The 25,383-nt window shown below is 30.1% G+C and overlaps 3 protein-coding genes across 6 annotated transcripts; 1 reads left to right on the top strand and 2 right to left on the bottom strand.

The window, feature by feature from the left end:
• Positions 1-8,773: 8,773 nt before the first annotated feature.
• On the bottom strand, positions 8,774-11,029 carry LOC132953010 (ribosome biogenesis protein NSA2 homolog). 2 transcript variants are annotated; one of them, XM_061025549.1, is made up of 2 exons: positions 10,872-11,029; positions 8,774-9,624 (listed from the first exon to the last, which is right to left on the bottom strand). In XM_061025549.1, the coding sequence occupies exon 2, from the start codon at positions 9,611-9,613 to the stop codon at positions 8,834-8,836; it is 780 nt and encodes a 259-aa protein (XP_060881532.1). In that variant the 5' UTR covers positions 9,614-9,624; positions 10,872-11,029; the 3' UTR covers positions 8,774-8,833. The 2 variants fall into 2 exon arrangements, with proteins under 2 accessions (XP_060881532.1, XP_060881533.1); XM_061025550.1 differs by lacking the exon at positions 10,872-11,029 and adding an exon at positions 10,627-10,741.
• A 141-nt stretch (positions 11,030-11,170) lies between these two features.
• Positions 11,171-20,558, top strand: LOC132953007 (blastoderm-specific protein 25D). 2 transcript variants are annotated; one of them, XM_061025544.1, is made up of 18 exons: positions 11,171-11,328; positions 11,689-11,968; positions 13,640-13,794; positions 13,853-13,925; positions 14,003-14,312; positions 14,386-14,649; positions 14,710-14,850; positions 14,927-15,089; positions 15,162-15,278; positions 15,893-16,023; positions 16,104-16,296; positions 16,368-16,973; positions 17,117-17,245; positions 17,304-17,486; positions 17,565-17,708; positions 18,120-18,252; positions 18,755-18,855; positions 18,958-20,558. In XM_061025544.1, the coding sequence occupies exons 2-18, from the start codon at positions 11,716-11,718 to the stop codon at positions 19,081-19,083; spliced, it is 3,222 nt and encodes a 1,073-aa protein (XP_060881527.1). In that variant the 5' UTR covers positions 11,171-11,328; positions 11,689-11,715; the 3' UTR covers positions 19,084-20,558. The 2 variants fall into 2 exon arrangements, with proteins under 2 accessions (XP_060881527.1, XP_060881528.1); XM_061025545.1 differs by lacking the exon at positions 11,171-11,328 and adding an exon at positions 11,511-11,527.
• On the bottom strand, positions 20,489-24,755 carry LOC132953008 (cell division cycle protein 20 homolog). Of its 2 annotated transcripts, none has more exons than XM_061025546.1 (11): positions 24,313-24,755; positions 24,014-24,194; positions 23,841-23,926; positions 22,562-22,665; positions 22,349-22,489; positions 22,152-22,281; positions 21,898-22,091; positions 21,646-21,825; positions 21,435-21,562; positions 21,119-21,368; positions 20,489-21,040 (listed from the first exon to the last, which is right to left on the bottom strand). In XM_061025546.1, the coding sequence occupies exons 2-11, from the start codon at positions 24,124-24,126 to the stop codon at positions 20,849-20,851; spliced, it is 1,518 nt and encodes a 505-aa protein (XP_060881529.1). In that variant the 5' UTR covers positions 24,127-24,194; positions 24,313-24,755; the 3' UTR covers positions 20,489-20,848. The 2 variants fall into 2 exon arrangements, with proteins under 2 accessions (XP_060881529.1, XP_060881530.1); XM_061025547.1 differs by having other exon boundaries at positions 24,014-24,133.
• Positions 24,756-25,383: the final 628 nt, after the last annotated feature.

Here is a 25,383-nt window from a genome sequence, read left to right as displayed (position 1 = left end):
AAATGCATAGTATGACAGTAATGTAGGTAAATAGCCTATACGGGGTTCCGTGTTATCGTTACCTATAGTAAAGCACCTAGGAAGTTTCTCCAAAATGGTACTATCGAGGTAAACGATTTATTTTCAAAAACTCTATTTGTATAATTCAAAACTGATAATAGTCACAAAACATGGTGTGTTCATGTTATTGAATTGTGGTTTTCTTAAATTAATTTGTAATTTTGTACCTACACTATCAGTCTATAAATTGTTATTAAATTTTAATTGAATTAATACAATTAGTTAATTAAAAAAAATGCAGGAAGTGGCAATTACAAGTTTAAAAATCGGGGTTCTTTGTGCAACTTCGGACACCATTGATGTAGTGCGTAATAATATAAAATACAAATTTTGTTTAGTTATTTTGCAGATATATAATATTAATATTGGTATTTATTTTATTTTTTAATAAAAATGATTTTTTTAAAGTTTTGGAACAATAAAACTACCTATTTGTATTTAATTATTAAATTTTAATCCAACCAATGTCACCAAAAATGTGCTATCCAAGTGTCGTAGACGCATATTTTAGTTCCAAGTTCGAAATGTATAACGTACGAGAGATCGAATAACACAATTATACAAACGCCTTCGTCGTAATTATTGATTAAGTGTGAAATACTTAACTTCTATAATTGTTCATCTAATATCTACATCATAAGGACGTAGAACCGTGTGGTGTCGCCCGATTGTGACCCAAAGTAACCTTTTTACCTTTTCGCCTAACCTGACTGTGGCCCATACGCATAGTAGGTAGGAAACTACTTATACAGTGGTTATCAAAACTAAATAAATATCCCGATTGCGTCCGATACGTATTTTGACATAAATATATAACTATCGTATTCACGATTCCCACGATCACCAATATTCGGCATGGTAATTTCCAGTCCATTAAAGATTTAACTTAATCGTTTTATTATTTAATCATTAAACTTGACCATTGGCTCCCATAAAAGGTTGTAGGTTCTATTTAGGTCAATCGTGGTGGCGAAAAATACAATCTTTAGGGTTAAGTACAGATTATAAAGACAAAGATAGTGATATATAGGCAAGTTTTTAACATATATATTTGGATTACCATTTTTAGAACCTGAAATGGTAGGTGAATGTTTTGCACTTTTGCCATAAATTTAGCTTCTATACAATTCGAAATGGCTAAAATCCAAACATTTTGTGATTATTTGGTAGATACTTATATTGATTCTGATTTTCCACCGAAATATGGGCTACTTGTATTTCTAGTATGTATAATGTATTTGACAAAGAATGCGTGTGGAAGTTTCCATTCGAAATTCAATTCACTATTTTCATAAATAGTTTGCATTCCAAATACCTATATATTATCAATTTTTGGAAATTTTAAAACAATGCCAAATAGATGCTAAAATTAAAATCCAATCAATAGTTTGTACTCTTCGGGAAACAACTAAGAAAATTCATAAAATGTATACAAAGTATTACAAACCCAAATTACAAAATTGAAAACTTGGAAATTTCTAATTTTGATTTCCTACTCTCAGAAGTATGTTATATAAAGTGCCGTATTAAGGAATGGGCATGGACATAACCTATTATATTATCTATAATCTATTCGATATGCTCAAGCGTTGACGAGAGATTCTTTAAAATTATTGTTTAATTTACTAACAATGTTGCGTATTTGCTACAAACTGTTTCCTTAGTATTATTATAAAATAGGTATTTAATTTGTTATGATATGACGTAGTCATGTACTCATGTAGATCTAGTAGTTACTGTTTAAAATTGATAAAACAGAATCGAATATTTGTAGTAGACGACTGTATGTCTGTATTTTTTCCAGATGTTCTGAAATTACCTAAGTGTAATATTTAATAAATAATAATACATAATATGTGTTAAAAATGTTTATATTATAATTTAGTATTATAGGGCCTACGAAATACGTTTGGCCGGGGGCCCCATAAAACCTTAAGATGGCTCTGTGTATTTTATTTATAATAATCATAAACAAGACATTTGAATTTCATATTTATCTACTTTATTCAAATACTTTATTTTATTAATTATAAGCTATTTTGTGAACGAACCGTAGGCGAGTGCCGCATTTCGCCCAAGACTGAAATGGCCTTCCCGCGCGAGCCACACATACTATTTTTTGTCACGCCCCTGCGTTCACGGAAAATGTTATCCAGGGATCTATGCAACAATTATAGACTATTCTACAAAAACAATTTCATTGAAGACATTTTATTTTATTTCAAAATTACAATTTTCACTTTGTATATTTTATTATTGTAACTGATAAGATTATTATACAAATTGCGTGAAATAAACTTACTATCGCATCGTTCGACGCACTTATCTAGGAACAGTGCAAATTAAATATGTTTAAATGTTTATGCGTCATGCAAGGAGGTTATACTATACATTTAAGATGTAACCAAAAGTTTATGTTTTGTAAGAACCGTGGTAGGTATACATTTTAGTTTCTGGTTGTGCAGGGGATACGCGCCTGGCGGCCGGCACTTTTGGGGATTTCTTCTTTTCCGCCCGGCACTTTTGGGGATTTCACGGGAAAATCAACACGACCGCAACTAAGAAATTACCTACAATGTGACGCGGTACGCAGCGGCCACCAGTACAAAGTACAGGTACCGCAGCGACCAGTCTACACTTTTCGTCAACCTCCACTACGGGCTACAGCGCGACAACGCCAACTCCCCCACCACGCCACAAAGGCACAAGGTGGGACGGGAAGGCGAGTCGCGTAGAACGAGTACCGGCCGTCGTAAACTCACCAGTTGTAAAACACCACATCTATCTAACCATTGTCATAGACATACCGCCGTTGTTATTCTTTTTTTCAACACTATATATTTCATAATATCTGTATTATATATTCACGGCGCTAGCCACGCCGTTACGAGTTTACTCACGTCATTAAATAAACGTCTACCCGCGGACATAATTTCACTCTAAGTTAGAGTTGTGTTATTAGTAACTGTAAAATTGTAAGTGTCACCTACATCCTCATCACTACAATCACCGTCAAATCTGCGACCGGACTACCGCGACACACCGCACCACCGTAGCTCGCGTCAAATGTGCGCGACCACAACTGTTATATTTGCTTATCTGAAATAAATGACCGCAACTAGTATTGTAATGATATGAAAATGACTAATTATAACCGTAAACGGTTACCGTCGTCCGTCACTAATACAATCATTAACTACTAAATTATGTTATGTATTGACATATTACCATTTTGATCCTTATGACGACTTCTTTGTCGATATTATAGTTAGCTAATTAATTATAAAATAAACACTTTCAAATAATAAAAACCACCTTTTATTGGTTTATAACTATTGACTTTATTTATCTAGCATACCTATGACATTCACATTTAATATTATAATGGTTAATTCATTTTATAATAATACCCTTTTACCCAGAATGTCTGCGTAGTCTTCAAACTCGCTTTTTTAACATTTAATTTGTAACTTAGTAAGTAAGTCATACCATAACATTATAATGAAACCTAAAAATCCGGTTTTTCTTTGACTTTTTAACAGACTTTTACCTTCAAGTTTATGGATTTTTCTCTCATGCCTCACTTGTTCAACATACAATTTGAATTATTCCAAAAACGATTCTATTCTGGGGAAAGTATTATCGTTGATTGCAATGTAGTAATTCCCTTATGCTAATTTGTTTCGAACATATTGTAATATCAAAGGCATCATTAAAAATTTCACAAAACTCAGAAGTAGCCTTTGTTCCTTTTAAAACATTTAGTTTTTCGCAAAACTTCAAAATTGAACTGACACTTGAGCTCAAAGTTTGCGCAGCTAAACGAACATTCATCTTGCTCTCGTAATATCTAATATGATTTTTTTTTAATTTATTTGCAGCATGCAGACCTTTGGATTCTATAACTTCCAGTAATTGTACTACATGGCTCCATTGTATCTAATCATTTTTGTCATTGATAAGAATCTTTTTGTCGCCTAAACGACGCGAACGGGTGAAACGTAACCTGTCTGGTTCAAGCGTTGGCAAAAGACAAAAAATATGTCCAGGAGAGAGCCGAGGAAACCGTTGTGATTGGAGGCGTAGCGCGATTCGTCGCGAACATTCCGCGCCAATTACGCGACTTGGAAAGCCTTTGGAGTCTGTCGATTCGGCGGGAATTCAGCCGCGTTCGAACACTGCTTTTTTAGGGTTCCGTACGGTAAAACGGGACCCTATTACTATAAGGCCCCGCTGTCCGTCGTCACCAGGCAGTATCTCATGAACCGTGAAAGTTGGACTGTTGAAATTTTCACAGATAATGTATTTCTGTTGCCGTTATATATAGCAACAAATACTAAAAATTCGTCGAAATATTTACAATATAAGCAGTGTTACCAACATGTATCATAACACCGGTCGGGCCCGAAATGGACCGTTGGTGGCGCATTTATTATTATTATTATTATAATATACGCACAATGTTTGCGTCCATCAGCCTGGTATTTTAATGACATATTATTTTCAATAATCCTGTTTTTTTTATTATAGATAACGGTACGGAACCTCTCGTGTGCAAATCCGACTTGCACTTGGCCAGTTTTTTTTTTTATCTTTTATGGACTGGCCAATTACCACGCCGAATATTGGTGATCGTGGGAATCGTGAATACGATAGTTATATATTTATGTCAACATACGTATCGGATGCAATCACGATATTTATTTAGTTTTGATAACCACTGCAGTATATTATGTAGTTTCCTACCTACTATGCGTACGGGCCGCAACCGAGATAGGCGTGAAAAGGTAAAAGGTTACTTTGGGCCACGACGCCCTGCACGAGTGGTACGCGACCAGTTTTGAATTGTGCTCAACAACTTCCGATCTCAAACTGAGCATACTTGCAATGAGTTAAAATGTAAATATACGGACCATATTGAATACATTAATTAAACACTTCAGTATAAGGGTACCTATATTGGCTATTTTGCCTATACAATTCGCCGTGCAACACATTTTGTTTGTGCGAACAATTTAAAACAATTAATAATTGTTGAAGTACACAGATATACAGAAGTTAAAGGTAAATGATAATAAGATCGGATATATAAAATATAATAATAAGTATAATGATACGATGCACAATAGTGTTACGAGGCGTAATATAAATCAACGATACTAACTATATGTATACCCGACTACACTACACAAGACATAATATATGCTGTAGTATTATAAAAATGTATAGTCAGCGTCTGCTGAACTACAGTGTGAATATATTACTTATAAAAACTGCATTATATAGGGTGTTTTGTTCATGATTCCAACAATAATATTATATTATCTACTATACTGACTATGCTAGCTAGACCTGGCGTTTCTCGCAGATAATAATTATCATGAAATTATACTGCGTAATTATATACATTCAAAGCATTATTTTCATCCATATATTAACCTATTACGGGACCGAGTCGTCAGTAAAACAAACTATTTTACCATTAATATCCATATTTAATAAACTATTAAGGTAAATTATAAATAATAAATGTTCAAGGAGTGGTAGGTAAGGACCGTTCATTGCATGGTACACAAAAGTTAACTGTAGCTGTTTGGCTATGAATATTGTGTTTATTATAATCTAAGACTAAGAGCTGTTCCTCTTATACCACAAAATTCTAATTTATTTAATAAAATTGTATAATTAACAGAATTAAATCCTTTTAATATCTAAAAAAAAATAAACCAGTTACTTGTTTGTTACAATCTAAAAATGTACGAATATGATCTGTAACAGCAACTAGCGAGCATCTGTTGTGGATTTATTGTTCATAAAGCCAAACAGATTTACGGAAAAAAATTTGTTTGTATTTAAAAATTGCATCTATCTTTAATGCATTTTTCAATAAGCTTAGAATTGACAATGTTTAAGAAATTGGTCGATAATTGTTGCAATTTTATTTTAACACTTACCTTATTATAATATACATAATATATATGTATAGGAATTATTATTGCTCTTTTGAGAAGTGAATTTTAAACCCTGAGCATATTATGGTTGAATTAAAGATTAAACTTTTGTTTAAAGTCTAAAATCATCCACTTTCTAAAAAAAAAAAAAATAATGAAATCACACCACTCCACGTGTCGTGAGAGTTTTTCCCGTAATGCGTGTTTTGAGCAAAAATATTATGTTTTTCATTTTTGATCAGCGCGGTGCCGTGGTTGACATGTTGTGCGTGCAGTGAACACAGACATAATAATATTATATTAAGATTATATCTCAACAGGTATTAGGTATTATTAATATGTCTATACGCATGAAACGCGTGCGTAGATACCCGGCACCCGAATATACAACCGCACAAACACTAATCAGTAATCATCAATTACACGACTATAAAGAGATTAACCTAGATCACAGACTTCTGTATTATAATGGATAACAGTGTAGCTTAGAAGTCTGCTGTGTCTCTGTGACCTAGATGCTAAATGATTAATTGTTAGGCCTCACAAATGCAGAAATGCTATGGGCAACAAAATTGCATACCTATTGCCTGTATATTGCGCCTTATTTTGCAATACACAAGCAGGTACCAAGGTGTTTGAGGAATTTTATGTTGTCTAACGCTGGGTTGGATGTTAGATCAGTCATTTCACAATTATTTCACGTGGAATGCAACGAAATTTACCTGTGGACAAAAATAGTAAGAGCCACTCGAGTGTGGCTCACAAAATAGTAAGTAGTAACTTACCTAATACCAATAATACCTACTCACTGGTTAAAAAATTAATATCAAACATTATGACATTTTAATTATAATTTATCGTTCTACTCATTAATAGGTACAACTGGATTATAAATTGTTTATACAACTTTTAATGCTATAATAACTCGATTTCAAATTAAAATTTAACAAAAGCCGATGAGATGCCCTAGACAACATTCTTAACTTTAAATTTTATAGGTCAATTCACTCTAGTTTTAAAATTAACGGGGCTAAACGTGATCTGCTGAGCGTAAAATTTGCTATGTCGTACACGTGTAAGACGGAGACAGCATGTGCGGGTACGACGTCCTCTTAATCCATCATCATTTATAATAAGTAGAAATGGTCTGACGTATAAACGTATAATACAATACTAGATCCAATATTACATCTATTTTATATATTTTTAAAATAATTTTAATGAAACTTTTATCCTTAGTACAAACATTTTAATAGCTGAGAAACCATTCGTTCAAATTTTGAATTAGATAGGTAAATTAACGTCTTTAAAAAATGATCTACTAAATAATTTAAAGTAAAATAGGAGGGTTCTCATTGGAAAAAGAAAAGTTTCTATCACCACGGGACAATATATTATGTATATATAATTTTATATAATCTCATAAGTTTTAAAATATGGTCTTTAAGAAAATTTAAAATTTAAAATTTCCTAAATTCATTATTAAAGGAAAACATATTGTAGTTGATCAGTGAGCTAGTACCTTACCCTGTATATAGGTAAAAATTTGTTTAAAAAAAATAAACACGTTATTATATTATGAACAATTAAAATTTGAAAAATGTCTTAATGGCGGCGACTATACACGCAAGGTATACCTTTTCTTATTATTTTTATTAAACTATATTTTTCTTGAAATTAAACAAAACTAAGTTTATTCATTATTAAACTTATATGTATAAAAATGAAACAGGAATGCACGCAATCTATGTCTACAATGTCTATAACATAACGGAGGTATATGAATATTGTAAGTAATCAAAACGAAAGCAAAAAATGTTCAGACTTGGTAAAAGCTGAGTTTCAGTAATAATGAATAATACAGCTAGTATTAATTTTAAAAAACACGATTCCTTAAAAGTTTATAATTTAATAATTTATATCGTATGGTAATTTCATATCTAAACCTATTTTCATTTATAAACCAAATGCTACTTTATTATGTATAAATTATGTGTCATCAAAATATTAGTCTCATACTGGGTATACTGGCAGCTACAGCATTGGGTTTTACTGAATTTAAGTGCACTGTGATCAAACAATACAATTTATGAGATTGACAGGTAGGTTTTTCAAGGTAAGTTTATATTATATAGTTTAACATTGTCAGTATCTCGAGAATAGTCCATAATAACCTTACAACATTTTGGACAAAAGTTCAATTTTATCGCCAGGAGCAATATAATTTTAGGCGCTTGTTTAAATAATGTAATTTTTAAAACTCAAAATGTTTGTAATAATTAAATATTCTTTTTCATGAATAAAATAAACTTTATTTTATTATTTTGACTCAAATACTTGGTTCATAAACTTGAAACTTAGAGAATATTTGTCAGAACCCAGTTTCATAATTGTTCTGTTAGAATATTAAATATGTATTGAAATATCGTAACTTGTAGTTTATTTAATGAGTTCTACTGTGCAGTTTTATGTATGCAAACTACTACATTTTTACTTTTGTGACAATTTGAAATTACATCTTATCCAAAAGCACAATACTTGACGTAAACACTATTTTAAACCTTTAACTTACAACACAGTCGGGTGGTGCTGCTGAGTGCCTGCCCACCAATGTTAAATTCTATTACTTTATATTATATTAAATATCCTATTTGCTCATTGTACATAATGTTGTATAGATTGTAAATTACTTAAATAAAAAAAAAAAAACTTACAACACGCAGAAAACAAAATGATTATTTAAATGTAATAAAAAACCAATATGTGTAATAAAATATTTATTTCATTAATATTACAGTCGAAACAAAAACAAATTTATGAACTTAAACCAAAAGTACAGCGTTAATACAACCATCATTTTCTGGATTATTAGTAACCTGAGCATATTTTCCCCATACTACTTTACCAGTTTGTGTTACTAGACCTAGCTCGCTAATGTTTACTTCTATTACAGTACCTTTAGTTATAACACCTAAATTTGTATACATTGGAGAATTAGGATTCTTTTTTACACCAATAATTGGTAGACAGAATGTGGCCTTCAGTTCGGGGTGAGTTACATGAGCCTTATTGAAACGCAGAGCCATTGGCCTAATAAACCTTTCGAACTTGGGAGGTTTACGAGTAAATCCTTCACCGACGTAACATACTTTTGTCACCATTCTCTTCCATCCTTTCCTCTTAGATTTGCCTGTTCTGAAGACCTTAAATACTTCATTGTCTGATTGAGCACGCACCTTGGGTATAGGTACATCCCATTTACCTGCCTTTTCTTTACGTTTCTGTTTGATCATGTTGGAGAGTACTTTGGCACTTGATTGAACATCTCTGTCAAGTAAATAAACAGGCAATGCACCTTCCTTGGGTTTCTCTTCCTTCTTTTTCTGTAATTTTTCTTCATGTTCCTTGATCTTTTTCTTCATTTGAATCTTTTCATTACGGCGCTCCTTGTTGTAAAGCTTAGCTTTAAGACCACGAAGACGTTTCGCCTTATCAGAACGTAAATGAGGCTCACGAGCTTCCTTCTTACGCATACGTTGTTCATAATCCATACGGCGACCGTATAATTTACGGTGCCGTTCCATATACTCATTTTGTGGCATGATTTATTTTTCTGAAAACAAAATAAAAATAAAATTATAATAAAACAAAATATAATTTAAAAATAATATACACAGAATAAGCTAAGGGGTGACGAGGTGGCCGAGCGGTCTAACGCGACGGATTCGGCACAGCCGGTCCGAGTTCAATCCTCGACCACCAGGCGGCATTTTTCTCCGTGCAAGTCACGGTGTCCGGAAAACAAGTGCCGCCATCCCCCACCCGGGCATGGCAGATACCTACTGGTGCCCAATCAAAAAATTCTGCCAAACCCAACACACACGTGTTCCTTCCCCTACTGACACTAACAACCCACAAACAAACCACTACAGCTAATGGCCATAGTTGCCGAAGCTTAAGATCAATAAAAAAAATAAATAAATAAATAAGCTAAGGTTTAAGAATATAAGATTAAGGTGATTAAAAACAAATGCAAGAAAATAATATATTTAATAAAAAAAATATTTGATTTTTCAAATATTTGGATATTGTTATTGCTGTGTAATTATGAGTTGGATATTGGATTATGATTTAAAAACGATGTATTATATTGCATTATTATTATCTTATAGTTTTCTATGATAAAAGTTTATAAATATATTTCTAAAAGTGATAGTTTAAAATCGATATCAATACCAAACCAACACTAGGATCCACCAATCTATTAACCTTTTGGTTTTTAAGTTGTACTTATAGTGTTATATAGCTGGTAGGTAAACGGACATTTTGTTTCCATTAATTATTATTAAGATAGGACATCTGACACCCCGAGAGTTATAAAACGTTATTAAGCCATAGGATATTTGGTTTCTGGTATTTTAAATCTCTATATTTTAGTAAAAAATTTATAATTTCAGTATAGTTATTATAATTTAATTTTTATAATTCAAATTTAAATAATATAAGTAAACTATATAAATAATTATTTACATAGGTAATTGTTTGTTTTGATATGGCTTTTGACTAGCTGGTAGTACCTTGTTATACAATGTATGAAGTAGTAATACTTAACTACCTAATAAGTAAACCGTTTACACACGTCTTGATTCTTGACAAATAATACAACTACCTACAAACAAGTTACAAGGTTCAAAGCTATATTATCCCAAGGGCTTTAAGTACGAACTACGAAGTACACTTGTTATCAATTAAAACTTAAAAGCTAAAAACAATATATACATGTTATCATAGAACAATAAATGCCGTAGACGTTTAAGCCGATCACTATAAACTATAATAAAAATGGTTTAATAGACTTACTGTTGCGTTACTGTATATAAAAATTTATAAAATTGTATTCCCAATGTTAATTTTCAATTTGTTTTAGAAATCGATTTTGTTTTCTTTCTGAAAACGTATTATTTACTATTATTTTGTTGTTTTCGTAAATTCGCGATGTTGTAAAAGAAGTAACCTCAAACAATGCCTTGTGGCCAGTGAGATTGCGCTCGACAGCTTACAACCTCATTGGACAGTGATAACATTACTCATACCACCCATACCACAGTACCAGAAGGACTGATAAAAGTAATTTCCGATTGGTATTTCGTATCTTCGTGTGATCATTATAAATTATAATAATAATAGTCGTCGTCGTCGTCGAAAATAGAAAATATGTTTTCCGGCCCGTATTCGATTAGTGTAAAAGCAATTAATATTCGTTTTACATCGTAACACCGGGTATCAAGTGGCAACGTATCACGTCTCCAATTAATTGGTGAGTGGACTTTGTATTAGTATTATTAATTTAAAAGGATTCCTCTATCAAGTATCAATTAATTTTGTTGACATATTGTGGCTGTTGCCCGTGAAAACCACTAAATTATTAAGCTTCAATATGTTCATTATCCAACACCGTGATGACAAAACACTTCCAATTTTTTAGTTATGATTCGTTCTCCAATTTATAAATATGGGTTGGTAGTCTAGATTAATTTTTGTGCAGTACCTACCTATCATCAATCAATAAGTACAATTGTACTAAAATCTTGTTATTCGTGTTGTGTAAATAATACCTATGTTATTGACTGTCGATATTAACAATAAATATTTACTTATTGTCTTGTTGTTTTTACAGTACTGGTGATGATTTGTACACACAATTATGGAAGAACCGTATGAAAAAGAATTGTATAACATATTCAAAAGTTTTGATAGTGATGAAAATGATGAATTGGATCATAAGGGGGTGAACGCTCTTTGTGAAACATTACAGTTGGATTTTAGCCAACGTAAACAATTATGGTCATTCTTGGATCAGAACTCTAATGTTTCATTTGAACAATTCCGTGATGCTCTTGTTTATTTGGCCAATAATGGCTCAAAAGATGAAACTTATTCTAGAGACATCTCTCCAGGTAAGAACACATTTTTATTATATTTTTTACATACATATGAACACTAAATTATTTTTCTTTAACAATATGTTGTGTACATGTTTTAAGAAATTATTGTCAAATGTTGTGTTTTTGTAAGTCTTCTGGTAGGTATGTTTGACCTTGTTTTCTACATTCCTTTCACTTTGCCTATCTATTATTATATATACTTTATACAGATAAGCCTATTATATTTTTTTATTATCATACATTATTATTGACATGTATTTGTATTGTGTGAATAAAATAACATTAATAGGTTTAGTAATTTTAACATTATTGTACCTAATGTCCTACTACTTACCTATAATACATATCTATATTATAACTAATTAGTAATTACAAAGATATTTAGTAATTATTACCATTGAGTATATATTGTACAATATATACTTAATGTTAATACATTTTATAAATACCCTACTATTCAAATTAACAATAAAGTGTATTATTTGTATGCCAGTTAATTCTTAGAATCCGTTTTATATATGTTGTTAGATCATTTAAAAACAAAATTAAAAATTGTACACAACTTTTTATTTAAATTTGTTTGTAAGTTAGTTAAACCTTATTGTATCAGTTTTTATTAACTGTTGTGGTACACAATTGAACTAAAGTAAATAGGACAAAGGTAGATAAAATTAATATGAATGCATATTATTATATATTTTTTTATTTAATATTTATAATCTACTATTGTATACCTATCTAAGTTATTAATACACAATTTAATAAATATAAATCTTTATTATATTATTAGATAACTTATTTGTACCTACATATTAGGTTTACCTAATTTGTAAACATATTTAAGTTATTAACTTATGAGTACTTAAATATTTTAGTAATATCTATTTATTTTTACTATCAAATCATTTACATTAATATTTAAAATTTCATGTATGATAATAGGTATAAAAAATAGTATAATAATATTAGGTAATACATATTATTAATAATATTTTACTACATACATTAGTGACATATTCAAACATGTTTGTTGGATATATTACCTATTAATATAGACAAACTTCATGTTGGACATTTTTAGTGAACATTAAAACATATACTATATATTAGCTGTTCTTGCATCCACTAATTTCATTTTGTAGAGTGAATAAACCATTTGTAATAAACTAATATTTAACAACGAGTATAATGCAACACTCTTTATTTTTGAGAAATGATTTAACCTACCATATTATAGCTACCATTTCTAATACCTTAAATATTATACCGTTGCAAATTAAGGGAAAATGTATTTTAATGTATCACAAAAACATGAAAGTGTTTAAAAATGTTAAATGTCTGGGTAGTTGGGTACTCAGATTTGAAATTACTAAAATCTTACAATTTTATCCTATAGAGTTTAGTTAGTGTATTTTTTTGATACCTTAGTGATAACAATACCATATTGAACACATATTACTATATGAAAAAATAATAAATAATATAAAGATCAATATTAAAAACCATTTATCATAAATTATGTTTATAGCATAACAATAGTGAAAGGTTTTTCAATTCCAATCTGATTGTGAAGGACGTTAACATAGCTTAGTGCGACCTTATTAGACAAATCATTACCTATCTCATTTACATTTAATTTTACATAGTTCTTTAATAGTCCAGTATTTTTTTCTCATGTTTCAGTTAGAGAAATATCACCTAAGTATGTTTTTGGTGAAAAAAAATATGGACGCCGAACAAAGCCTCGAGAAGATAGTTTTATATTAAACCAATCAGATATAATTCAAGATTTAAACAACAGCATACCATTATCTCCTCGAAAACTAGAATATATTCATGTTAGTTAAATGTTTATTTAATAAGTCTATAGGTACATAATAATTTATCAATTTACAGATAAATTCAGAGTTGAAATCGGATGAGGAAACACAGAATAAAGACATATTATCACAATGTGATGACAAACATGGTAAGTAGTTGTCAAGAAAACAACTTTCACCCAGGTAGTAATTGTATTAATCCCACTAAAAAAATACTTGTTATTAGATTTGTTAAAAGAACGATTAATAATGGACAAACATAATTTAAGTTTGGCCTGTGAACACATGGGCATTACTTCTAGTGGACTTATATCAAAAACTCAACTATTTGATGTAATCCAACATTTTGATTGCAATGAAAAATTATTTGAGAAGATAAACGATAAATATTCTAATGACAGAATACCAATTAAGGAAGTTCTTGAATTAATCAGTAGTCTAGATTACCGGTCTGTCTCGCCAAATTCTGAAACTTCAACCTCAGGAGTCTCTTCTACATCATATTATCACAGAGAAGATAATTTACCAAACACAATGTAAGTGTGTTCATAAATCTATTACATTTAAATATTCAATAAAATTGATTTTGACGTGTATGTTTTTTTTTAGGATGGTGAGTATAAACACTATTATTGAGTTATGGGAAAGCTGTGGTATACCAGAGTCTGTTAACTTGTTACAAGAACTAGGAATTGATACATCCCTGGATTCTGTTTATATACCTGATCTGGTAACAACTGTCAGCAATCAACTCCATAAAGTTCGAAATAATTTTGTTGATTCTTCATTAACAGAATATGATTCGATTAATACACCATTTGTATTGCTAAAAGCTATAAGTTCGTTGAATGAATATCAAGTTAAATGGCTCAAGTAAGGACATCATAAAACTTTTTTATACTAATTAACTCTAATAATACAATTTATTTTCAGAATGATTATTGAGCAAATGAATTGCGAAAGGGATAAATTAAAGTATGATGTTGATACTGCCAACAATAGAGCAGTAATGCTTGCGCAAGAAGTTGATGAAAATCATATGCGATTAGAAAAATCTTCAGCAAACAAAATTGCGTAAGAGTATAATTTAAAGTCATTAAATAAAATATAATAAACAAATATTCTAATCGAGAAAATGTATATTATTTAGTGCTCTGGAACATAAACATCACGAAGAACGAAAAACACTCATTGATCAATGGGGTTCAGAAAAAGATCAATTACTTAACCAAAATATTTTGCTCAATGATAAATTACAACAAGTACAAAATTATGAAAACGAATTACAATCTGAACTTTTAAACAACAAAAAAGTATGTTTGATATTGACAATTTTAATTGGTAGTTTTATGTAATATTAACTTAAATGCATACAATATTTTTAGCAACTGAGTTTATTAGAAAGTGAAAATAGTGCATTAAATGAACAATTAGCTGAATTAAAACAAAAAAATGTTTCATTAGAAGTTCAAGTTCAAGAAATTCCACAATTAAAACTTAAGGTAAATATCATTTACTGTATTAAGCAAGGTATTAAGTAGGCTTCTTCAATGATATCGATATCTTGAACTTTTTTTCAGAAATTTAGGTATCGATAATCGTAATATATCAATAATCGAAATATATTCATAATCGATGTACAGCAAGCTAAACTGATTTTAATGCCAAAGCTCTTGAATAATATATTTCAAAACATTTTATTGTTAATATAATACCCACTAGTTACTACCTAGTACCTAATCAATTGAGTATTTGAGTATTGACATTTATGATAGTCATAGAGATATTGGAATATCAATATATCGATACCTAAATTTTTTTTTTCGATATCGCACAATTTAAAACGATATCGATATTCAAAAGTATATCGTTGAAGAAGCCTAGTATTAAGTATTTAAGACTGACCCCCATATTTTATCATTTTCCCTTGTTAGCTTTACAGAAAAATGTGAAAACACAGTGGTTAACTTCTAATACATAATTTAAATAAATCTGAAGTATATTAAAACTAATTCTTATCTAAATCTTACTAGGTACCAATATTTATCAAGAGTATTCTTAAAAAAAATTATCTAGATTTTAAGTTAATGTGTCAATGTATTTGATTGAACTTTAGGAACTAGAACTGGAATCTAATAATGAACAAATTATTGATCTCGTGCAAAAAATTGATGGTTTGAAAAATGAAAATAAATGCCTTAGAGACCAAAACGATGAACTTGTTATAGAGCTTGAAGCTACTAAAATGTATGTGTTGTAATACTACTACGATTTAACTGTTATAAAATGTAGCATTTGTTTATATTGGTTTTGTGGTTTTTTTTTAGGATAGAAAATGTGGGTAATGATAGGTCATTTGATAGTAATGTCAGGAATTTCTTGGCGGAAAAAAATAGTCCTAACTGCTTTGGCAAAGTGAAAGAATTTACTACTGATTTTTCTATTGAGGAAGGCGGTAGTGATTGTACAAATACATTTGAAACATATACAATTGAGTCTGACTTTGATACATGGAATAAAGTAAGTGAAACATGTAGTAAACTAAAAAAATTTTCATTTTTTTCATTAATTATTTTGATTTTGTTTGACAGGTTGAAAATTCACAAAAATCATACCACAAATCCCCTCAGACATCATTAATGCTTGTAAATAATATAAAAACCACTTTATCTTCTCAATCACAAATTGAATCATGTCATTTAGACGAATTAATTGATTATTTGGAACATATGAAACAAAGACAAAAATCGGATCATTCACAACTGGTTGAACAAAAAGAGTCACCAGAATCTATGCATGAATCTCCAGATAGTCTTATGACTTCTTCACCTTTAAATAAATATCCAACTAGGAGGTCATTGAATAAGCAATTTGAAAATTCAACAGAAACGGAATTTATGGATTCTACTTTAATAGAAGTGACAAATGGCAGTGTTGAAAAATTGAAACAAATGTACAATCAGTCTAAATCAGAAAATCAGGAGCTGCGTGACAAGTGTGAAAAGATTGAAAAATACTGGGAATCTAGGTACAATCAATTATGTGAAGTAGCAGACAAAGCACTGGACGAGGCTAAACGGTTGAAAGATGAAGGTACTGAATTAGAACGTGGTATAGATGCACTGCGCAATGAATACTTTGAGTGTGAAGAATATTGGTCACTAAAATTAGAAGAAGAGCGTAAACTAAACGAATTGGTTAGTATTTTTTAATTTGAATTGTTTTAATTGTTGCAAATGTATTTGATTGTAAAATCATTTTTTCCCTGTAAGCTATGGGTGAAATAATTGTTAATTTGTATTTATTCTTTTAAAAAAATTAGAATTAAATGTTTGTATAGGAGAAAAAAGTTAGTGAAGAAAAATTGAATAATCTAGAAGTCAAGATTAAAGAGTACAGTGATATGTTGGAAGAAACCACTGATAATAAATTACCTTCAATCGATGAAAATGCCGAACTTGAAGAACAAGTAATTATTTTTTCAAAATGTTTCTTTCAAAATATTACTATTTTTATTATTTCCACAGATAAATTGCATTCAACAAGAATTTTCCAGTTACTGTGTACAAATCGAAAAAGAAATGGAAAAGCTTAAAATTGAGAATGAAAGATTTAAATCTCAAATTGTAACTCCAGCTGAAAAAGTTGACCGCGAAGTAGCTAACTGTCAATTCAAAGAAGAATGTGAGAAATGCCTCGAAAATTTAAAAGTATGTTTTTTCTATGACATAATATAATATTATGTTTTCCAATTTATGATTATTATATTTTATTATTTTAATAATTAGAAAAATGGTGAATTGAAAAACAAGCAGTTCGACTTAAAAAAAAATCGTGAAAAATTAGGAATGGAATGTCGAAGTCTATTGCAACGTAGGAGCGCACTTAAAAATGAAATTTTGCAATTACAAGAATATCTTAATGTTCTTTCAGTAAGTAACAACAGTTAATGTTTAGTACTAAGATCCTTTAGTTTTTGGTCTGTATTGAATTTGATCATAATCTAAGTATTACACATATTATGTAATATACGCTTGTCCCATTGTCAACAGAAATAATTTTATATCGCATTGATGAAGTAGTTAACGGCTGCCAAAAATTAAGTTATTTAAGTTTCTGAAAAAAAATATGCATGCCAATCAAATAATATACATTTTATTCAATCAATAAAAAATAAAAAGCTTTGGTGTCATTATTTTTAAAATATTAGCATAGCATAAATTCATAAAATAAAGCTTAATTTTTTGTATGACTTGAGGTACTACTCAAGTTAAGCAAAACTGTTGATAGATGAGAATAATTTAAATGATTTTAAGTGTAAAATAATCCAATATTGTTTTCAGAATACCCATAAAGAGTTCTTTATGCAAAAGGAAATTAATCAAGCCAATCAGGTGTCTATAGATGCCAGGAGGTGCAAAGAACTAGAACAAAGGCTCCATGATGAACAAGCCCGACACCAAAAGTTGACCAACGGTTAGTAAAACAATTATTTTATCGTAATGCTATAATGAGTAGTTCAGTAAATACACATAGTAGTGGCTTCCAAATGTTTGATAATGTCTAGATTTTATTTTAAGTGTCATAAATAATTTTTTTTTACCTTGATTAATTATTATAACTGATTACTTTAAATGGGTAAAATATTTTAGTGTCTCAAACAATTTTTTGTAATATTATTTCATGAAATTTACTATATAAAAGTGAATAATAGAATACTTATCTTGAAAAAAGTATCTTAGAGAGAAAAACATTCAATAGTGAAGTAAAGAATTCGACTATGAATCTTATGATCACAATGATGAATTGAAATAACTTCTCAAAAAGTTTAAGCGAATTATAATTTGTATTCTACTAGATTTTGGTGCTGGAAATATATTGTTGATTATTCCATAAAAATGTATTTGCTTAATAATTTATATTGCCTTATTGATTATTCAATAATGTAATTGTTTTTTTTTTATTGTTCTAATTTTAGCTATATGGAATGAGCATCAGTCAAAAATTGATATGGTACACAAGTTATTGCGATCATCGCAAGATAAACTCGAAGAACAAATTAAAATGAGAAATGAACAAGTTAGTGTTGCCTCATATTTTATATATTGTTTATCAAAATAATAGACATATTTATAAATAATTCAGTACCTACTACCTATTGATATTGATACTTTTTTTCAGAACAAACAACTCATGAGCGCTGATATGATTGTCAAAGAACTTTTCATCGAAAATGCCAAACTCATGTCAATGATCCACAGCCTCCAAACACAAATTGACCGTTCATCAAATTATAATTCGATGTAACTGGTGTTTTCATGGTTATTATTATTATTTAATTTTTTTCCTCCCTTTAATAATTATTTTTGAAAATACTGTGCAACGATGTGCAACTTATTTTACCCACATTTGTAGATTTAAGGACTTAAACACTGTTAGTTTTTTAAAGTGTGGATCTTTATCTTTTTTTCCGATCTATTTTTTACTACCATTTTTTTTAAAAACTATTATTAATAATAAGTTAAGTTTATAAAATATGTTTCCTAAGTATAAAATTACTGTTAACAGTGCCTTAAACGAGGAGCTTAATATATTATAACGGCTCATCCTATCGAGCCTCTATAATTATATACACGTAAATTACGGCAGGGTAATTTTAAAATGATAAAAATATTAAAAAAATAAAAAATAAAAACAATACATATTATTGTATTTTAGTCAAATTAAATGTAAGTTAACATTATCGTACTATTATTCTATTTGTTGTGTTTATTGTTAATTACTTGTAGGCTATAATATTACATGAATCTATGTAATAACAAATAACAATTATTATTTATTGTAACATAATATTTACTATTTAGCCATTAGTCAGATTGCCCTTGTACAGTCCTTCAATTTTGATTGAATTGAATAAATAAAACATTGGCTGCTGTCTAATCTAAAACCTCGCCGTCTTTGATATGAAATTTAACAATTCCGATGCTATCTGACTGATGGCTATTTTTGTTTAACATTTACTAGTAATTTATTGATATTAGCATTGTAAGTTTTTTTTTTACATTTATGTTTTGGTTTTTCACTATTTTTTCATATCTTAGTTTACAACTTACAGTGTAGTCTGATTTGTTAACTTGGAGATGAGTCAATTCAAAATTTGATATTGCATTATTACCTCTATAACCTTTTTGTACGTGACGTTTTGTAATTTCAACACACGCGTTTAATATGTCTAGTCATTTTTATAAACTCAAATCATCTTTAATGGTAAAAATTGTCCAAGTACAGTTTTTATTTAAACAAAATATACTAGTCAGGTTTCCATATCTCATCTCTAAGTGCACGTAGTTGTAGGGTTTGTTTGTGTTGGGAATTCTTTTTGTACAATTTATCTTGCTGAGGCACAAAATAAATGGTTGTGTTGGATGTACAGCCGTAGGGCGTTAGTCTTAAATATCGGGTTGTAATATTGTTCAGATTTGAATAATAGTTAAGTCATAAATACTAAATAGTATAAATTACGTGTTTACGGCTCATTACAAACCAACCGAATTATTACTTTTTTTTTATTATTTATTATTATTCAATGTTCTTTTGTTTGTAACTTAACTTCTATTTCTATTTCTTTTTAATTTGTTATTCCTTTATGTTAACTAATAGGTCAATAAGCTTAATATAATTATGATGTTATTATATTATATTATTTCACACGTAAACATAAAGTAGCCAAAGACTTGTTTATTATTATAATATAAGTAATTAAAGTCATTATATAAAATGTATTAGTGTATTAATTTTTGTAGTCAATTTAAGCACTTATTCTAAATACATTTGGTCTTAAGATAACATGAAATTACTTGTTCAAGAAAATACATTGACATAGAAAATAATACAATGGAAAAAGTAATTATAAAAAAAATATATTTAAGTATGTACATTATGTAAGTAAAAGTATGACTTGAGTCTTGTATAAATAAAATCGAAAAGGTAAAATTACGCAAGTAAAAAGTTAACACAAATATTGTATATAAGTTTAATTGACAAAGAACATAAAATAACAAATATAAGATATTTATCTTAGGCCTGGTCCCAACATAGTAGGTCTAGAAGAGCGCTTCTCATGTTCTTTCTTCTTATTTGGATCTGGCAAAAAGCACTTCCACATTCGCAGGGTCTCATCTGCTCCAGCTGAGAGTACCGTTGAACCATCTGGTGACATGGCCAAATTCAAAATACGATTTGTGTGTCCAGTGAGTTCAGCAACCTTAAAGATAAAATTAAAATATTAAATATCCAATGGTGAACTAATGAATATTACGTGCTATGTTGTCAAGTAACTTACCTTTGTCAGTGAAGGGTACTTCCAAATTGTGAGTTGGTTGTTTGCAAAACCATGCGCCGAAACCAATTCTCTGTATGTTTTTGACCACAGAATAGCACACACCTGCGAGTTGGCATTGACTGAATTGATACACTGGCCATTATTGCAATTCCAAAACCTGATGGTTCGATCCGCTGTACCGCCACCACTGGCTAGCACGTTGGTTTGCCATGGACACCAGTCTAATGCTTTAACGGCAGCTTGATGTTGGCTGGAGTAAACATACAGATAATTATACACCGTTGCACATTGAAATTTCTAGATAAATCAATGTTACCTGAAACTGTATATTGGTTCAGATTGGTAAGTAGCTTGGCCTGGTAATCCACTGTACACATTTAGCAGGTTGTCATTGCCTCCACTGGCTAAATAACGACCGTCAGTTGACCATTTAAGACCACAAACCTATATCAAATCAAATAGGTTTGTGATAAAATGTCACACAACATTAAGATCAAATTATAAGTTCAACAAGGGTTGGGGCATACTTCTTGAGTGTGGGATTGAATTGTACCAACAATGTGTTCTCTCTGTCTGACATCGTTGTGAACAAGTTGTCCATTTCTGCAACCTGTAGTTAGTATATGACTGTTCCATGACATAGCACCCACTCTTGAACTGTGACTGTTCATTATACGCAGCCGCTTTGTCTGAGATGCGTCCCATAACTAAATTGATATATAATAATACTAGTTTAATATTTTACTAGTTTAGTGTTTGACAGCAAGCATTCTACATACTTGTACAGGTCCTAAAGCAGTTCCAACACCTAATAGGTTTCCATTGGGTACCCAGCTCAGAGATGTGACATAGTCAGCACCTTCTAAATCTAACAGTTGGTCAATGGCCCCAGTGTCAGCATTCCAAAGATATACACTTGTGCCCAAAGCTACGGCCAATATGTTGGAAAAGCTCCAGTCAATTAAATTTAGGTCTGTTAAAAATGAAAACCGTTATAAATAGTCACATGTATATAGTTAATGGAATACTTTACAATAGTCATCAACAATTTCAGGAGCATCCAAAATACGATCCGGTGCGTGTGGTATATAACGAGTAGCTCCCCGTACATTCATGGGAGTCTTGGATTGGCTGTAAACCACTTTTAAGGCGTTTTGATAACCCTAAAATCATTATTAATTAAAATATAGTATACACTTATGCTTATGTACTAGTTATGAATTATTATACATCTGGAGGAGCTGGTGCTTTGTTCTGATAGGAAAGAACACGGACATTATTAATGTCACATCCGTGAAGATTCTCGGACATAGCTTTTCTGTAGTCTGATTGAGTCGGACTTAAGTCAAGGTTTTCATTTTCTTGGTTCATCTATGAAAACAAAATTAAGTATAATTTGTTGAGGTAAAAATCTTAAATATTTAATAAACGTTTGTGATTTACCTTAAAATGACTTATGTCAAAATTTGTAGACATTCTGGAAGGAATGAATCTGTCACCACCAGGTGTTTTAGGTTTAGCTGGAGTGTTTGATGCTGATCTTGAAGCTATTCAAACAAATAGTTTTATTGGATGTTGTTGGTTATAAATTATTAAGAGGACGTTACACCGACATTTGTAGTCTCCGTCTCACAAGTGCGTAGCATAGCACATTTTATGCTCAGCAGATCATGTTTAATTTTGGTAGTTCAAAAATTAGAGTGAATAAAATTCATTATCTATCTCTTCCATCTACAATCTTCTTATAAAATTTAAATGTAAGATTATTATCTAGGCAATGTCATACGATTTTTAATTTAATTTTAACTTTAAAGTGAGCTTTTCGTATTTTAAGATGAAGAAACAAACAATTTACAATTTTAAAATACTCATAACTCTTTTTGAAATTAAATATAATAAAAAGCCTATGAGATTGCCTAGATAATAATCTTACCTTTACAGTTTATAAGAGGTCAATTAATTTAAATTTTTTAACTAAGAAAGCTAAACATGATCTGCTGAGCGTAAAATGTCTTGTTACGTACTTTTAACACGGAGACAACAAATTTTCGGTGTAACATCCTCTTAAGTTAAAATATTTAATAATTTACATCTATAAATGTGACTGTATTAATTAATTTTCTCATAAAAGTACAAATTGTAAGTATGTTTAAGCAATAAAATCTTGTAAAAAAAAATATCAACATTTATTTATGGGGCACTATTTTACAAGCTCAAATTTTCTCAGGTATATTCGGTTTATTAAAATGAATAATGATAGAACTAATATAATTGTATTAATATGTGCATCAAAATTCAGGGCACACATTTAAAACTGCGATTTATTAATCTATTACATTCAAATTATATTATATACCTACCTACCTACTTTATTTCAATATGAAATATAAGCGATATTATTATTCCTTACCTTGTTTGGCAGTAGGTATATTTGAATAACTATTAATAATTAATGATTCTGGAATATTGAGATTTAACTTTCGAGGTTTTAATTTATTTCTTTTGAAAAATCTACTTAAATGGGTTTTACTCATTTTTAATGGCTAATATTAACAACTTTGAGAATTATTTTTAATAGACGGATAATTAATATAATAGAAATTGATATTATAATTAATATTATAAATAAAATGTAGTTTTTGATAATACCTAGTTTGTGTATACAATTAATTTTGATAACCAGTGACATAGATGTAAATATAAATTTAATAACCTTACTAACCTGGTGATTTTGATTTATTAGGTGTTTTTGATGGTGTCTTCTTGATAGGCAGTAGTTCATTAGTTTTTCTCGACGTATTTGCAGAACTATCAAGGTAAACACAGTAGAACCATAAACATACGGAACACATTTCTTGAAGTGTACACACATGCAATACATAAAAATACACATACCTTGAGGTCGATTCCACGCTTTTCTTCATCCACCGTGGAGCTGGACCGCTGGTAATTGGCTCATCCATTCTAACTGCACTTTTTAAATCATTTACATAGCTAAATTGAGACATCCTTCAGCTGTGGAAAAACAGAAATCGTTATCCGACTAATCTGAGTACTTTGTTCACACCAAACAAAACTAACAAAAAGAAAAATGAAAAAATGTAAGGAAACTGTGCAATAGATTAGAATTATGGTTTGGTCGTATAGTTCATAGCAATATGTATCATAATAAAATCTTGTTTTTATTTACTCACCTTTAGATAGCTGGAACCAAGGCAGGTAGCAGGATAGTTAGGCAGCTGGAATGCAATTCAAATGTTTGTAAGATGTGTGCGTGGGCACAAAATAGAAGGATTCAAAAAAAAAAATAGCCGAAATTGGATCGTACTGGCAAGGAATATTTCTTTGTTGGTCGACTAGTAGGTACAATTAATAGGATGGGGAAACAAAAAAAATTCAATAGGTAAAAATGGGTTTTTTTTCAATTGTTTGATCGGGTCCGAAAAATATCAACATCAACTGTTATGACTTATGAGTTATAGTAAAGTCCAATGTCTAAAAAAGTCTGTCGAAATGGATTTATTTTCGGACGACAGACGAAACACGCAAACAGTTGAACGGTGGAATCCAAAAAAGATTTACAAAACCAGTTGTAACTTGTAGATCGGAAACGTAAAGACACTAAAGACGGTTGTCCCGGTTGTCCGTTAAAATAAATATAATATGGTTTTGAATATTGTACGCCCTGGTGCATAGTCGTATTGATAAGAAAACGAAAACCCAGTGTGACCAGATCACGGTTTAAAATCTTAAACCGTGCTTTAATTCCATTAAATCCAGTTGATAGGGGGTCCCAAGATAACATCAGCGTCATCTACCTCTGAGATATTGTGACACCAAAACTAAATTTTAACACTGCGTTTTTTTGCCGCTTGATAGCGCTGCCGTAAGCGATTTTCGTTTAATTTGCGCGTATTATTGAATTAGAAAAGAAATAAATTTTTTTGTTTTAAGGGGTACCACAGTTTTTTGCAGAAAAATCCATCTGTATACATTCCAACGTACTGAGATGAGTTGAACTCCAACAATAATATTGAAAACATGTTTGAATTTATTATGAGGTCTATTTCGAATCCTTTGACAAAGAGCGAGGTATGCTTACGCTCTCACATGCATTATCATTTATCATACAACACCTAAAATCGAAATAATTTCACAGCAAAATGTTGTAAATTAGAGTATTAGACCTAAACGAGTCCCAATATACCGACTTGAGTTTTACACCGATAATAATAATGTTGAATAGGTAGATACATATTTTATTT

This window comes from Metopolophium dirhodum, chromosome 9 (genome assembly GCF_019925205.1).
Source record: "Metopolophium dirhodum isolate CAU chromosome 9, ASM1992520v1, whole genome shotgun sequence".
Lineage (NCBI taxonomy): Eukaryota > Metazoa > Arthropoda > Insecta > Hemiptera > Aphididae > Metopolophium > Metopolophium dirhodum.
This window is presented reverse-complemented; position numbering and strand designations above follow the sequence as displayed.